The following is a 15711-nucleotide window of genomic DNA, read 5'->3' on the forward strand; positions in this document are numbered from 1 at the left end:
GAGGTACATTCCAAAAGGGGTGTTGTACTCTATAATGCGTCTTATGAGTGATGAGTAGAGGGGAACCATGACCTCTTTTTTTCTGGATGACAACACTTTTATGATGAGGTGTGCCACGTAGAAGGACTTCCTGACTACTGTGGCGATGTGACTATCAAAGGAGAGACTACTGTCCACCTGGGTCCCAAGGTCTCTTATCACGCATTCGGTGTTAAGTAGATTGCTGCCTACGTGGTAGTTCATGGGTACAGAGATTTTACCAAAGGGGATGACACTGCACTTTTTGGCATTGAGCTTGAGGCCATGGCTCTGACATCAGACATCTGTCTCACTGAGGCCCTCCTGTAGGATGTCCACATCATTTGGGGACTTGACTATGGCTCCTAATTTTCAGTCATCTGCGAACTTCATTAACCAGTGGCCTTCTGTGCTAGCCTGTACTTCAGAGTAGTATATACCAAACAGGAGAGGTCCCACGATGGAACCCTGTGGTACTCCACTTGTCACTGCTTTGAGGTCAGATTTGGAGTCTGCAACTTTTACAGTGTGGGTTCTGTCAGTTAGCCATTTGGCAACCCATCTTGTGACATATGGATTTATACCTTGTTTACTGAGTTTAGCTATAATTCCAGAATGAGGGATGGTGTCAAAAGCCTTGGTGAGGTTAAGATAGGCTGTGTGAACCACCTTACCCTCACCCATGGCTTTGATGACTGCCTCAAAGAAGTCAATCAGGTTCAGGAGGCATGATCTGCCTTTCACAAACCTGAACTGGGTGGGGTCCAGAGTTTGGAGGTTACCAATGTGTTTGTTTATGAGTTCCATGATGATATGTTCCATGGCCTTGCAGACCAGGCTCGTCAGGCTAATAGGTCGATAGTTCCCGGGATCAGTGGTGGCTCCCCCTTTGTGGAGTGGGATAACTGTTGCTGTGCACCATTCAGTGAGTACAAAGCCTGATGTGAGGCTATTATTGAACATGGTGCTTAACTGAGGAGCCAGTTCGTTCTGAAGTTCATGTAAAACGCAGCCTGGGATGTTCTCCGGTCCCATGGATGCTGTGTTTTTGGCTTTAGAGAGTGTAGCTTTTACCTGCGTAGTTGTGATTACAGGGACTCTGCATTCTTCCTGTAAGGATATGGGCCCTTTAGGGGGTGAGAGGGGGTTAAAGTTAGCACTGAACCAATCTGCCAGGATGTTGGCAATATCAGTTGGTTCTGTAATTTTCGTGCCTTTGTGCTGTAACTCAGAGCAGATCTGGGTGTTGCCATCTAGATACTTGACATAGCTATAGAATGATTTGTGGTTGTCCTTGGACTTGGTGGCGATTTTGTTTTCATAGCTAGCTTTGGAGGATCTTATAAGGTATCTCAGCTTCTTACTGAGGCTGACCAGGGATCTCATCCACTCATGGGATTTTACTCACTTTTGCAACAGTTTCTTCCTTCTGTTGTACAGTTTGTTTATGGCAGGGACCACCAGACTGGCTTCCTTTTTTTGGAGGATAGCATCTTGGTTCTGTTTGGGATAGCACGATCCATGCACTTGTGTAAGTGCTTATAGAGTGCATTTGTGTAGGATTCAGCAGATGTAACTATATTGTCCATCTGCATGGGTGTCATGAAGTTCCCCACTTCTGTCTTAAGAAGCATGAAGTTGGCTTTGGAAATTTTTTTTACTGCGGTTTCCTTAATGAGGGGTGGGGGCGGGATGTGGATATCAAGTGTGATAAGCTTATGGTCGGATCGGACCAACGAGGAGTTGACTTCAGGTGTGGAACATCGGTCACTCATGTTGGTAATGACTAGGTCTAGGATATTGTTGCCCCTGGTGGGGGGTGTGGATACGTTGATCTAGGGCATTGGAGTTTATGAATTCCAGAAAGCATTGAGCTAAGAATTTGGTACATGAGTAGTTTTCCCAGTTAATGGTGGGGTAGTTGAAGTCGCCCATTATTAGGGTGTTTGGTTGAACCCTGATATTTTCCAGTACATCAAGAAAAGAGGAGTGGGAATCCTGGGGCATGGTGGGGGATCTGTAGCAAGCTACAATTTGGATTGCAGTTTTGCCCAGAGTTAGTTGCACTTGGATAACCTTGGATGCATTATGCTGAGCAACTAGCCTGGAGGTGTGGATATCCTTAATGAATATGGACACACCTCCGCCTTTGGTGTTTCAGTCCAGGTTACATGGCCGAAAAGTGTGGTATGAGTTATAGCCTGGTAGTGCAGGTGTGCTCTCTGGAGCCTTGAACCAGGTCTCAGTCACTATATTTTATATATTTATCGGATATATAAATATAAATATATATATATATATATATATATATATATATATATATATATATATATATATAAAGGCAGCAAGGAACAGATGGACAGAGAAGACCCCATAAAAGCAGCAGATTCTCTAAACCTAAAGAAATGCTAAACTAGCAAACTATTTATTTTTTAGCTAAAGATTAGAAAGGGGAAACACAGTGTATAAAAATGGTCATTGGGGGAAGGAAGGGTACAGTCCTTAACTCTGTACAAGAATTAGCTAAATAATATTTTAAAACTACTAATACATCTAAATTATGAAGAACTATGAAGAAAGAAATATCAAAAACTTTTTACTTAGCCCAGAGCTAGTGAAAGGACCATGTCTCCAGCGAAGCAGCAGATGACATCAGAGGCAATGGAGAGGTGCATTCTGGGAAGTGTAGAACACCCAAGAGCTTAGTTGGAGGCCATGAACTTCTGCATAAGGCTGAGATGGATCTGAGGGTTCGGATCTGACCCATATGTGAGAATAAAATTGAGAATGACAACAACACATTGTTATGTTATGCATTGTTGTAGTTGAATGGAACAGGAAAATATATACCTTGGTAAAATCTTATTGGATTCCAGTGATAGGATCTTTTGCTAACTTTGTTAGGTCAAACAAAAATATTGATGGTATAAAACTAGAAGGTGATTTGGAACTAAATATTAATCTCTTTGGGGATGACATTCTGCTTACAGTAGGAAATATAGAAAAATCATTAAAATGTATGATTAGTTCTATGAGGCAATTAGAAACTATTTGAACTTTAAATGTATTCATAATAAAACAAATACATTATTAATCAATAAGAAATTAAAAAAAAATCATATAAAATATTTTGATTTCAATTGGAAAAACTCTCCAATTAAATATCTTGGTATCATCATTATGTCTAACAGTAAGGAAATGATACATGTGCATTATCAACAGGTGATTAATAAAATTATTAAGTCTTGTCACAAGCTGGAATAAAGTTTCTTTACTATGGAAAAACATCTAATGTTAGTTAAGATGGTAATTCTCCCTAAAATATTACTTGTTATGCAAGCATTACAACTATCTCCACCAAAAAGAAAACAATAAAAATAAAATAACACCTTACTTAAATTTCTTTGGCATCCAAATAAACCAACAGTTCTTTTAATTGCCACACAAAAAATTCTGCAATAAAGGTAGAACAGGATTCCCTCATATTCAATTGTATACTACTTCAACTATTGTAAAACGTTCTGCATTGTAGATAAATTCATCATATGAATCAAAATGGAAACTAATACTTTAGGTATTATTATCTAAAATAAGCATATTACTAATTGTCATACGCAAATATAGTTCCTAACAGTTTTGTATGGTTATTAAAAGGTTATTGATTAAACAGAAAAAACATTTCCTCTAATCAAATTCCCTTTTAAAATAATATTCTTTCTTCCTTCTGGAAATTCATATATTATAATTATTGTATTAAAGACCTAATCTTTTAAATTTTCCAATAGCATATACAAATGAATGCTTAGAAACTCACAATTTCACTAGAATGATAGATCGAAAAGAACAAAAAAATGGAACTGAAATACATTCTGATGAAAACGTAACGTCTAGATACAATCACAATTCTAATAAGTGGTTAGCACTTCAAATCTGTAGAGATTTTGTAAACTCAAAGATAAATAAGATATTTTACTTGGATAAGAAATCTTTCCCCCAAATATTAGTATTCCTAATTAATATTAATAATAAAGCAAAGGAAAATAAGTCTTATCACAGATTTATAAAATTCTTAGCTTAGACTTCTTACACTTGGACAATACTTGGAATTATTCCACAAAATTTACTAATGGAAATTTTACAGATGAAGATAAAAATAGTATTAAAATCAATAGAAAAAACGACATCCTCTTAAAATTGAAAATATTTCACCTGGAAATTCTTTCACAGTGGATTTGTTACACATAACAAGGTTACAATTATGTATAAACCAAGTAGAATCAAATGCTGGAGTTGTGATTCTGAGGTAGCAGCTGATTGAATACATATGGTATATGAATGTGAGGTCACATCCCCTTTTTGGAAAGAAATTATTATTCAAGCATTGTGGTCGGATAGATGTAATATTTCCAAGTCATCGATTTTACTTAATGCTCCAATCCATGAAATAATTCCAAGGACTCAAGTGCCTCTTCTTTGGTCTATACTAGCAATAGCTAGGAAAATAACCACCAAGAACTGAAAGAGCAAAACTACTCCCTCTTGTACTTAATTTCTTAGTACGGTAAAAATGGTATGTAGTAGTGAGATACATACAATTATAATGAGAACATCTAATATTACTCATTCCTTTAAGTTGTCACTAAAACTTAAAGATTTGCTTGAAAAAATATTCACTGTTAATTTATATTACACTGATATATTACACAGCTGTGCAAGTATGCAAACAGTTATTTGTTCATTTTATTTTACTCTGATGGGTCTTTGTTATTAAAATAAAATAAAATGTTTTCAAAAAAGAAAAACTCTCTCAGTTAGGGATTAACCCTTAAGCCACTAGATGGATAACCAATTGGCTCACTGATAGAACACATACTGTCAGAGTTGGTGACTTCACCTCTACCAGTAAACCTATCACCAGTGGCATACCACAAGGTTCTGTGCTGGGTCTTTTACTGTTCAGAATCTACTTCTCAGAATTCCAGGCTAAATTAGACAGCCTTTGGCTTAAACAAGTCTGCTGATGATTGCAAATTAGGTGCAATCATTGAGTCCCACAATGATGTTAACATACTACAGGAAGGGCTAACACAGACAAATGACTGGTGCCAAAGCTACTTTCTAAAACTAAATAAAAAAAATTGCATTATAACCTTTGGCAAAGTAGAATTCCCCACTAACTACAGTATTAACACCACCCTCCTACGCTCAAACTCAATGATGCAAGACCTAGGAACACAGGTAGATAGCAATCTGAACTTTGACCACCAAGTTTGCTCTGTGGTAAGGAAAACATTCTCTGCTGCACACCTTATAACTTAGGGCATCACATCCAGGTCTAAGTTATAGCCGTACTGTACTAAACCCTCATCAGAGCACTAATAGAGTACACTGCTCCCTTCTGCATGTGCCTCAACAACTGCAGCAGCTGGAGAGACCACGGAGGTTCATTACCAAGAAAATACAGGGCCTTCAAACCATGTTATACATAGATTAAAAGCCCTGTCACAGTACTCTGTATCATCTAGGTTGCAGACAGGAGACTTGTACCTCTACCAGAAAAGGCAACAGCCCTAATGGAATGAGCTCTAACAAAAGTAGACAGACACCAATCATGAAAAGAATAAAAGGAGATGACCTTAGATATCGAGGAGGAGATAGTTTGCTTAGAAAGAGCCAAATCCAATGTCCTTGGAAGAAAATAAACAAAAATCTGGTCAGACTTATGAATGGCCTTAGGTTTATCCAAATAATATGTGAACTGTCTGTGCAAATCCAAGATAAGCAGGGCCCTCTCACTAGCAGACTGAGGAAGGAAGGGGGTTGTACTACCTGATTCAAGAAAAACTCATTAATAACCTTGGGCATGAAAGAAGGATAAGTACAAAGAAACGCATTGTCCCTGTGGGAAAAAAAAAACAAAAACGGAGCAATGGCCATAAGGGCTTAAAGCTCAGAAACCCTGCAGACAAACCCTGCACACACAAGTAAGAGCAAGCAATAAGACAGTCCACCAGGTACAGTGCTGCAGAGAAGCTGAAACTGCAGGCTCACAAGGAGCCTGGGCCAGGTTTTTTCCCAAAGCAAAACTAAGGTCCCAAGGAAGAGGAATGGGATTCCCTGGTGGCTTACGAAAAAGGACACTATTAAGAAACTGTTTGCCTTAAAAGAATCCAATGGAGGATTCAAGGGCAGACAGGTAGAAATATCTGACAAATGAGCCTTTACAGAAGAGTAGGCCAAGCCAGACTGGGGTAAACTCATACAAATTGGAGAGAACCAGAGGTACCCCCGCTGAAAAACACATGGCACCAGACAGAAAATCTTTTCCATTTAGAAATACAAGACTTTCTGGTTACTGGTTTTCTTGCCGCCTGTAAAACCCTAAGCACATCCTCAGAAAAGAGTTGCCTAGAAGGGATCACAACCCAGTAGGATCACAACCCAATCAGCCACAGTGTCAGTTGAAGAGTAGACAAGTGAGGATGGATGAGTGACCCCTTGTGCTGTGTGAGGAGGTCGAAACAGTGAGGTAATTTGTGTTGAGTGCCCCTATCTAGATGCATTAACAGGGGGAGCCAGTGCTGTCTTGGTCAAAAGGGAGTCACTAGCAAGATTTCTGGGGAGTCCAGATGAATCTTCTGCAGGGGCCATGAAAGTAGAGGAAGGGGAGGGAAGGTATAGAGAAACATCCCCTTCAAAGGAAAGGAAAGGGCATCAGTCTTCCATGCCAGATGACATGGCACTTTGAACAAAAGAGAGGGAGCTGCCTGTTCAGAGGGGAAGCAAAACGATCTACCTGGGGAATACCCCACTGATGGACCATGTCCAGAAACATGTCTCTGTGAAACATCTATTCATGAGCCTGGGTTCTGGATCTGCTCAAGCACTCTGCCACTAGATTGTGCTCTGAAGGAATATACACTGCCTGAAGAGTCAGCTGATAACTGATAGCCAGATTCCAGCCTGAAGAGCCAGCGTGCAAAGAAGGTAAGACTATGTCCCCCTGCTTGTTGACATACCACATTACTGTGATATTGTCTGTGTAAACCTTCAGGGGCCCTGGACAAAGCATGGGGTGAAAAGCCTGAAGGGCCAGAATCAGAGCTGTCACATGGTCTGACTTTTGATGGAGAGCCACAGATCTTGAGCTTTCAGATGAACAAAGGAAGTTCCCCTACCCCATGTCTGAGGGATTGGAGAACATTTTTTTGAGAAGGAAATGGTGGCTGAAAGGACAACCCTGGGTTGAAGGTAAGTTGCTGAATCCACCACTTGATTTCTCGCTTGAGACAATAAAAGAGAGGCATTTTGAAATCCAAAGAGTGGTAATGTTGAAGCCAAACTGACCTGATGTACCACTCAAGATTCCACATATGCAGTCTGGCAAGACCACTTGATTTATCGCTTGAGACAATGAAGGAGAGGCATTCTGAAATCCAAAGGGTGGAAATGCTGAAGCCAAACTGAATTGATGTACCACTGAAGATTCCATATATGCAATCTGGCAAGGAGCATTGGAACAGAAGAGGCCAGGAATCCCAGGGCCCGAAGAAACTATCTGTCTGGAATGGCAGGCACAAAAGAACAGACTAAAAAAAAAAAAAAAAAAACCTGTCAAGGACAAAACCTTTGCAGGTGGAACAGAGGCCAAAATTGTCACTGTCTGAATCCTGCAGCCCAGATATACATGATCCTGCGAGGGAGTCAGGACACACTTTTGGAAGCTGATGGAGAACCCCAGACTTTGAAGGAGAGATATGGTGAACTCCAGAGCATTTAATGGACAACTGGGGAAAAGGAGCATGAATCAACAGATCATCTAAACAAAGACAGATGTGAATGTGGGGCCTACAAAAGGCTATCACAGGAGCTAGGCATATTGTGAAAACCCTTGAGGCAGCACAGAGGCCAAAGGGCAAAGCAGAGAACTGAAAATGAGAGAAGAAACAGAGAAATGCAAACACTTCCTGAAAAGAGAATGAACAGGAATATGAAGATAAGCAATCTTCAGATTCAAGGACACCAGAAAACCCTGGGGCAATACAGAAAACAGGGTTTGAAGAGATGCAAAAAGAAGGAACCTTAAGGACAGATCCAGAATAGGCCTCCAAGATCCCTCCTTTTGAGGAAGAAGGAACATTCTGGACTACAATCCCTTTCCTACTTGGGAAGGAGGGACAGGTTGAAAAATTTCCTGGTCCAGCACATACCCAAGAACTTTTGAGAAATGAGAAAGCTGCTCTAAAGGAGGTTGAGGAATCCTTGAGAAAGGATGGAGAGACTTCCACACCATGAAGTAACCCTGATGGATGATGGACAGAACCCAAGAATCTGAGGTGATGAGCTGCCAGTTTGGAAGCAGAGGGAGTGCCAAAGGGACAAGGGAACTTGGCTGAGAGTTGAGTGGGGTAAAATATCAAAGTAGCAGGCTTGTCAGATAAAGGGGCCTCCGACCCTGATAAGATGTTTCAGAAGGATCTCACCTACCACCCTTCCCTGTCGTTAGTGGCCTGACGAGGTTGCCTGCAAACAAAAGCAGACCTAGTAGGATAGTTCCTCTGCAACTTAGGAATAAGGGGCCCAAAAATATGTTTAAGGCCCTGCAAAGCTTTTTCTTTTTCTTGAAGAGACAAACATATCAGAAGCAGTCCCAAAGAGATTTTTATTATATAAAGGAGGATCCAGCAACTTAGCCTTAATGTCTTCAGGTAAGGACTGTAGATGAAGCCAAGTGTAATGCCTCATGGCAGTCCCAAATGCAGCAGCTTTGGAACAGGCAACAGCTGCATCACTGCTGCACTTGATAGAGTGATCAGTCTCCTGAGAGGTAGAACTCAAAACAGACAGAGAGGAAGACTTTCCTTTAGAATCACAGAAGTCAGAAATAACCTGCCAAGCCTGGGCAATCAAGGCCACAGCATATCTGGTCAAGAAGGACTGTAATTGATGGCCCTAAAATGCCAAAATATAAGCAGTACAGACCTTTCTAATCCTTTCCATGGCCCTACTGTTATCTGAAGGCAGAAGCTTGCTAGAGGGTGAAAGCTTAGAAGGTTTGTCAGAGGAACTGACACCACAACAGGATCAGCATAAGGACACACACAGGAATTGACAATCCCCAGGAACCTTAGAGAACCTGTCAGGTTTCTCTGTAGCAGGGGGATGAGAATCAGGAGTCTTTTGGCAGCTATAAAGGTATCTAACAAAGCAGGAGGTATTGCAGAAGGTTTAGAAGTGTCCATCCAAAGCAGCTCATACCTAAGAAGAATCCCACTTCAAGTATTCCACCATTCTGGTCAGTGTATCCCCGAAAAACTCCTCCTTCAAAGCAGACTAAGGGCTAAGGGCTAATGGACTCCTCTGCAAAGCCATAAACCAAAGGAAAAGGCTTCTGGAAAGAGTAAAACAAGGATCCTTAATCAGACTCTGAATCCTCATCCGAGGAATCAGGTTCCCTAGGCCTTTTGGAAGGAGCTGAAGTCTAAAGCGGAGTAGGCAGAGAAACCCTTTGGGGAGGTTTCAGGGCCATTAAGGCATTAAACAAACCCTGAGTAAACTCCTGCCACAACTTTTGAGGGTCCTTAGGATGTACAGAAGTATGTTTGTCTTCTATTTCTTCTTTCAAGGGACATCAGCCCTATCAAACACTGCAGGTTCCAAACCCTGGAAACTCTTCCCTGACCAATATCTGCAGAATTCCTCTAGAGCCCTTCAAGATAATCAACAGAGGTTTCCCCCTTGATGTCCGGAGCAGATGCCTGCAAAGCCTCAGAGGATGTGTAAAAACAAGGATCCATGCTGGCCTCTGATGAGGCCATGGCAAAGGAATCTAAAGTCAATACTGGACAGCCTAAGGAGCTATCACCCATATCTACATAAACAGCTGGTGGTGATTGGACAGCCAAAGAATATGGCCAAGATTTCTTGGCCTTCTTGCTTAATGGAAGTATTGCAGGGTTAATTGATTCTGCCATGCTACCCTGGCCAAACTGTTTAAGCCTCTGGTTTTTGAGACAGATAGCCAGCTTCTAACAGTCTGTGGCATAAATGCCTTACAAATACTACAGAATGTATGGACATGGGAAGCACCCAAACAAAAGACACTGCTTGTGACAATCCTTATGGGGCATCTACCTCCCACACTGACATTTTCCCTTCTTGGAGGATATGAACTCCAGATAACCAAAGGAAAACAAGGCCAACAGTAAGAAGAGAGACCCCAGCAGGGCACTTATCTGATGGCTAGGTGTTCATACTGATGAGCAACGACAGCATTTGGACTGGCAGTAAGAAGTTCTGAGTAACTACTTCCATGCATTATGCCCTACGTCCTGAGTGGACCGCATACGCGTGAAGTATGGTGCACACAAGATTGGAAGGTTTTGATATGCTGGCCAGGTGTTGGGCTATCCCTGGCAAGAGATCCTAAAGTGAATACCGCAACAGTGATACAGAATGGGGGGGTTGGCGGGCGAAGCCCCCCACTTAATGTAATGTTTGAAATTGATTTTTATTTTATTTTTTGTTGGAAAAGCATTTTATTCCCTTGGAAAAAAATTGCTGTTCTGACATTTCAACAGTGTAAGCTTTCGCTTAAATAGGGTCGGTCAATCACCATTCACTTTATTAAGCTTTCAATGATTTAATATAGACCTTTTTCTCATCACTTTGTGGACGATCTGTTGTTCCTTCTTGGCCTTTTGTATGAGTCTACATTTCTCAGAAGGTGACACATAAGATAATTTCACAGTTTTTATGTTAAGTGGTGTTAGTGTATGGAGATTATCCCCTGTAACTGCAGTGTGGGGAGAAAATGTCCTACAACAGTAAACACTTTGTAAAAGTTTTTTGTTCATTTGTTCATGGACAGATAGGTTGCAAAGAAATGCTTTATAACCACAAAGACAGAAATTCATATGAACTGATAGCTTGCAGTGCAGTTTACCAACTTCTGATAGGGGTCAAATCAATTTGACACTTCATAATAATACAGCAGTTCTTTTCACAAGCCATGTTATGGAATAGAGTTGCTTGCTATATTGTTATCAAATACTTCATAATATCTGATGTATATGCAAACAGCCTATGACAAATATGTTTGAAGCTTAAATTAAAAAACAGCTTTACCTGAAACCAGGGATCATTTTGGCAAATCCAATGACCTTCTGTATACTATAACTGACCAGATCAGCCAGGTGGGGTAACATGCTAAGTGAAGCTTGATCTGGGGATTCAGGTGTTGACTCACCAAGCTGTGGTAATGTGAAGCCAAAACCAGAGAAATCTGCAACATGAATAACAAGCAATCAAAATAATACCATACGGAAGGGAAAAACTTAGAATTAAAGTTAACATTAACTAAGGGTTCAGGAAAAGATAACAGAGCAGTAACTTTTAAAAATAACAGCAACATGTAGCATTTAAGCAAAGATGCCTAAGAAAGAAGATAAGCAAAATTAAAAGGGAACAGTTCTGGAAAAGTTATGCATAAAGTTCACCAGCAATACTAACAAGATTAAGAGTTAAGTTTTATGCTATAAAATGTCAGAATTTCAGGTAAAACACAGCAACAAAGATATTACACTTAGATTATTCTGCATAACACAATGGACAAGAAGTTAAACCAATAAAAAGAACCTGGAAATGGACTAGTATCAAACAGTATGTTAATGAATACCCAGCAATTAGAGGAACATGACAGGATATATACATGACACCCAGGAACTTTTTTCGTTTCTTGTAGCTGACAGTTAGCTGCCACCATCTCCTTTTCTCATTCCTTGAGTTTATCAGACCTGCCTTAGCCTTAGTCACTGGCTCCACCTGGCAAATGGTTGAGGCTGGTGTGGAGAATGAACACTGCAACAAGTGCCAAAGCAAGACATGGTATGTGACATGCTGTATACAATACGAATAACTGAACACACTTCAAAATACATTATATCCCTCCCCATAATATTAATACTTGAACTAATTAGAAACATGCACACACACACACACACACATATATATATATATATATATATATATATATATATATATATATATATATATATATACACACACACACACACACACACACACATACATGCAGATAAATGTATCTATATTTATATATACATATAAATCTAAATAGATATGCACACATATATATTGTATATATTTATGTTAGACAATAATATATACTACGGATGCCACATACCATACATATGATTTCTTGCATTGAAAAAAAAAAAACTTTGTAGAATATGCTCAACACTGCTATAACATAGTCTTATTACAGCATGTAAAAGTCACCAGTCCATCAAGCTGTTTTTGAATAATGCTGCCCTATCTACACAGCTTACAGTCACTGTAAAATAGTTATGGTGGGCTCTGACAGTGCATCCAATAGTTGGTTATAGTATCATTTCATTTGGCAACTTAAGTATCAGAGTGGTCATGGTCTGTATCAGGAATCGTGGGAACCAAATTCTGGAACTACGTTTGTGAATTCTGAGACACTTCCTGGCTCAGATAGTTCAGTCAGGCGAGTACTTTGTGATAAGAATAGCCCAGTTTTGTACAGATACTTTCTGTTCTAGCGAAGGACTGCATACAGCATAGGATCCTGTTGTGCTGCACCATTCCTGCAACTGCTTCCTAGAAAGTTTATTACCTCTCCCAGTCTCAGCACTGATACTGACTTGTTTAATCCATCATGGCAGAATTTTAATTTCTGCTGGACAGGCTCCCAAGCTGCTTAAATATCTGAAATTGATTCTGGCTAAAACAGAACTGAAGCTAATGGCAACTTTGTTCTCATTCTCCTCCTGTTTAACAAATGAAAAATTGAAAGTCCTATAGACTGAAGTGGTAAATTTCGGTACTTGAGAAGTATTAAGATGAGAGGCCTGTTTTGAATGGTGATACATTTTTACTAATATTCGACTTCACCATCTGACTGAGGATAGCTTGTTGGAGTGATGGGTCGCAACTCCCATTACTGTGAAAACATTCTGAACTCCTGGTTCACAAACTGAGGATAAGTATGCTAGGGATACCAAAGCTGAGACAAATAGACTTCCAACAGTTTTGTGTGATCTTCAGATGAAATAATCAGAGCTTATTAACCTTGGGATAGTTGGAACTGTAATCAGGGAAATAAAATTCTCAGTCTTTGAAGTGAAACAAATTTACTACAACAAGGAATCTAAAGAGAATCTGGGCATTTCTGCATTGCTTTTATGATTATGTGACACATTTAGCAGGTCTTTTGCATCATTGCATGTTCAATATCCCTGAACAGCTACATGACCAAACATACAACATCACATGTCCTTTATTTGCATGGGATAATTCCTTAACATACTTCATTTATCTTTTCTAGCATGAATTTATATTGCTGAGTTGAAATAATCACTCTTTTTAGATTTGAATAATAAACCTTGTGAATTTAGGAGTTTATAGACAGTAGACTTGAACTACTAGTGCAGTAGGATCAAAACATTTTAGTACAGTTAAGAAATTTTGCTAGTGTTTTTGATGAAATGAATGTGTCGGTCTTAACACTTATCCACTTCAGCCAAAAAAGTCTAGACTATGTTTTGCAATCATATTTTACTGCACTCAGTTGTTAATATTTTATATTTTGCAATGTAATAATGTGTGCATCATTAAATCTGTCAACATGTGAATCATTGACTCTGCTGGACCGCTCAACCAATCGGGGACAAATTTCAACAGAATCAGGGACAAGTCACAAAAAAATCGGGGACACTTAAAATATTAGTGCTATTAACTTGAAACATTGACAGAATCAGAGCATATGAATTAATACACATTTTCTGAAGTAAAGCAAGTCTGTAACTCTTAATTATTGTCATTATTCATTAAGTGTAAATCACCACCTTTCCTCCAAAAGTCACTAGTTTTAGGAGGGATTAAGAGGGACAGAGCTAAAATTTAAGTCAAAATCAGGGACAGTTGAGAGGTACTCTCTGCAGCAGTGTGAATCACTTTCTGTGACTGTGTGAATCCACTGTATTTTCAATTGTGCAAATCACTGCTTCTCACTGCACTATACCATCTAGTACAATGTTCTTGCATACTGAATTTGTTTAATCACACCCATCAGTTCACCATACAGTATCAGAATATATTAGGTTGCTGAACTGATATGATTTAAAACATCAAGTTGTTCTTCCCTTTCTTGAATACACATCACAGCATAAAGTCTATGCACAAAAATCAGTCAATAATAAAGTAACACAGTGCTTTTCAAGACCACCTGGTAAAATGACTTCTCATTAATGATGTTACAGTCGGCTACAGTATCTAACTTGAGACAAGTAGGTGAAATGACATTTTTCAGTTACACATACATACAAATATTTCAAGCACGGGAATTAATGCCCACCTAGCTTGCCAATATATATCAAAACACTTGTTCCCATGTTAAGTATCCAGGCTGTTCTTAAAATATTTAAACTAGTACTTGCTTTAATGTAATTTGATAGTCCCATGCATCGGCTACTCTGTCAGAGAATCAATTAGTACAATTCTCATTCCTATAGAATCTTCTCCATAGGTTGTCTGATGATTCTCTAGTACTTTTTGTTAACCCCAAAATTCCCAGAGGTAGTTGTCACTAAATGCCCTATATACCTGAATAAGATCTCCTCTTAGATATCTATAAGAGTTATGATCTGATTGACAAGAAAAGTACTTCTGAGCTTACTGCAGAAATTTTGCAGTCTCAGCACACACATTTACAACACTCACACATTATGTTTACAATACACTGATCAGTATGGATACTCATCAAATTATTTGCACTGCTATCAACTTTACTGGTTTCAGTTATTCGCATAACTTTTCTGACCCTTCCTTGCAGACTTCCAAAAAATGATTAGCTTGACCACCTTTACAAAATTCCGTATTTATAGTTTGGGTAAATGCCTGTCGTTTAGAAATGTGCTAACAACCTCAGACACTCCATAACCTTTCTTTGCTGCCATATCATTATTCACACTTGTCAAATTATATTATGACTTTACTGAAGCAGTTCATCTAGTTCCAAAAGACCTGTGTCATCTTACTTTTACAAACATTCCAATCTTAAGTAAGCACTCTAATTTGTTCATTAGTTGACTCTGTTCCTCTGCACACTTTAATAAATTTTCCAATGTAAAATCCATCGACAGAAGCTTAATTTTCACTCTGTCTTTGATTGCAACACATACAGTTCAGTCTCTCAGCAACAAATTATGCAAATCACCACTCACTGTTAAAAGTTTTGTGCCTAAATCAATTCCATATACAACAAAAGACATGTGAAACCTAATCGCTAGTGATAAATGACAAATATCTGGACAGCCCTACTTTGGCTCACTGTATTGCTGAAACTTGATTATAATTTTTTTTTTTTTGGTAGGGTTAAATACATTAATCACATCCTAGATGTATAAATGTTGCAACATGAACTTATCTCTTTTTGAAGAAACCCATAATGATGTTGCAAAGGCTGCACTTTTGCACTCACTGCTTCAAGTGTCTGTCATGTCACCTCAAAGAACTAATGCTACTAGTGTAAGCTGAAGACATCTTCCCATGTAGACTACAACTTCTCAAAAGTAGATAATGAAAGAAGACTCCTGTAGGGTACACCTCACCCAAAAAAGAATAATGTAAAGTTTGTCTGAAAATTTACTT

General features: G+C 39.1%; 1 protein-coding gene across 1 annotated transcript in view; it reads right to left on the bottom strand.

Moving 5' to 3' along the window:
• The window catches only part of VDR (vitamin D receptor), a 1187212-nt gene that overhangs the window by 176715 nt on the left and 994786 nt on the right, over nt 1–15711 (bottom strand). The window contains exon 7 of the mRNA XM_044083873.1: nt 11146–11302. Coding sequence (XP_043939808.1) covers nt 11146–11302 — 157 coding nt within the window. The remainder of the gene's footprint in view (nt 1–11145; nt 11303–15711) is intronic.

This window comes from Protopterus annectens, chromosome 9.part0 (genome assembly GCF_019279795.1).
Source record: "Protopterus annectens isolate FY-2018-M chromosome 9.part0, PAN1.0, whole genome shotgun sequence".
Classification (NCBI taxonomy): Eukaryota; Metazoa; Chordata; order Ceratodontiformes; family Protopteridae; genus Protopterus; species Protopterus annectens.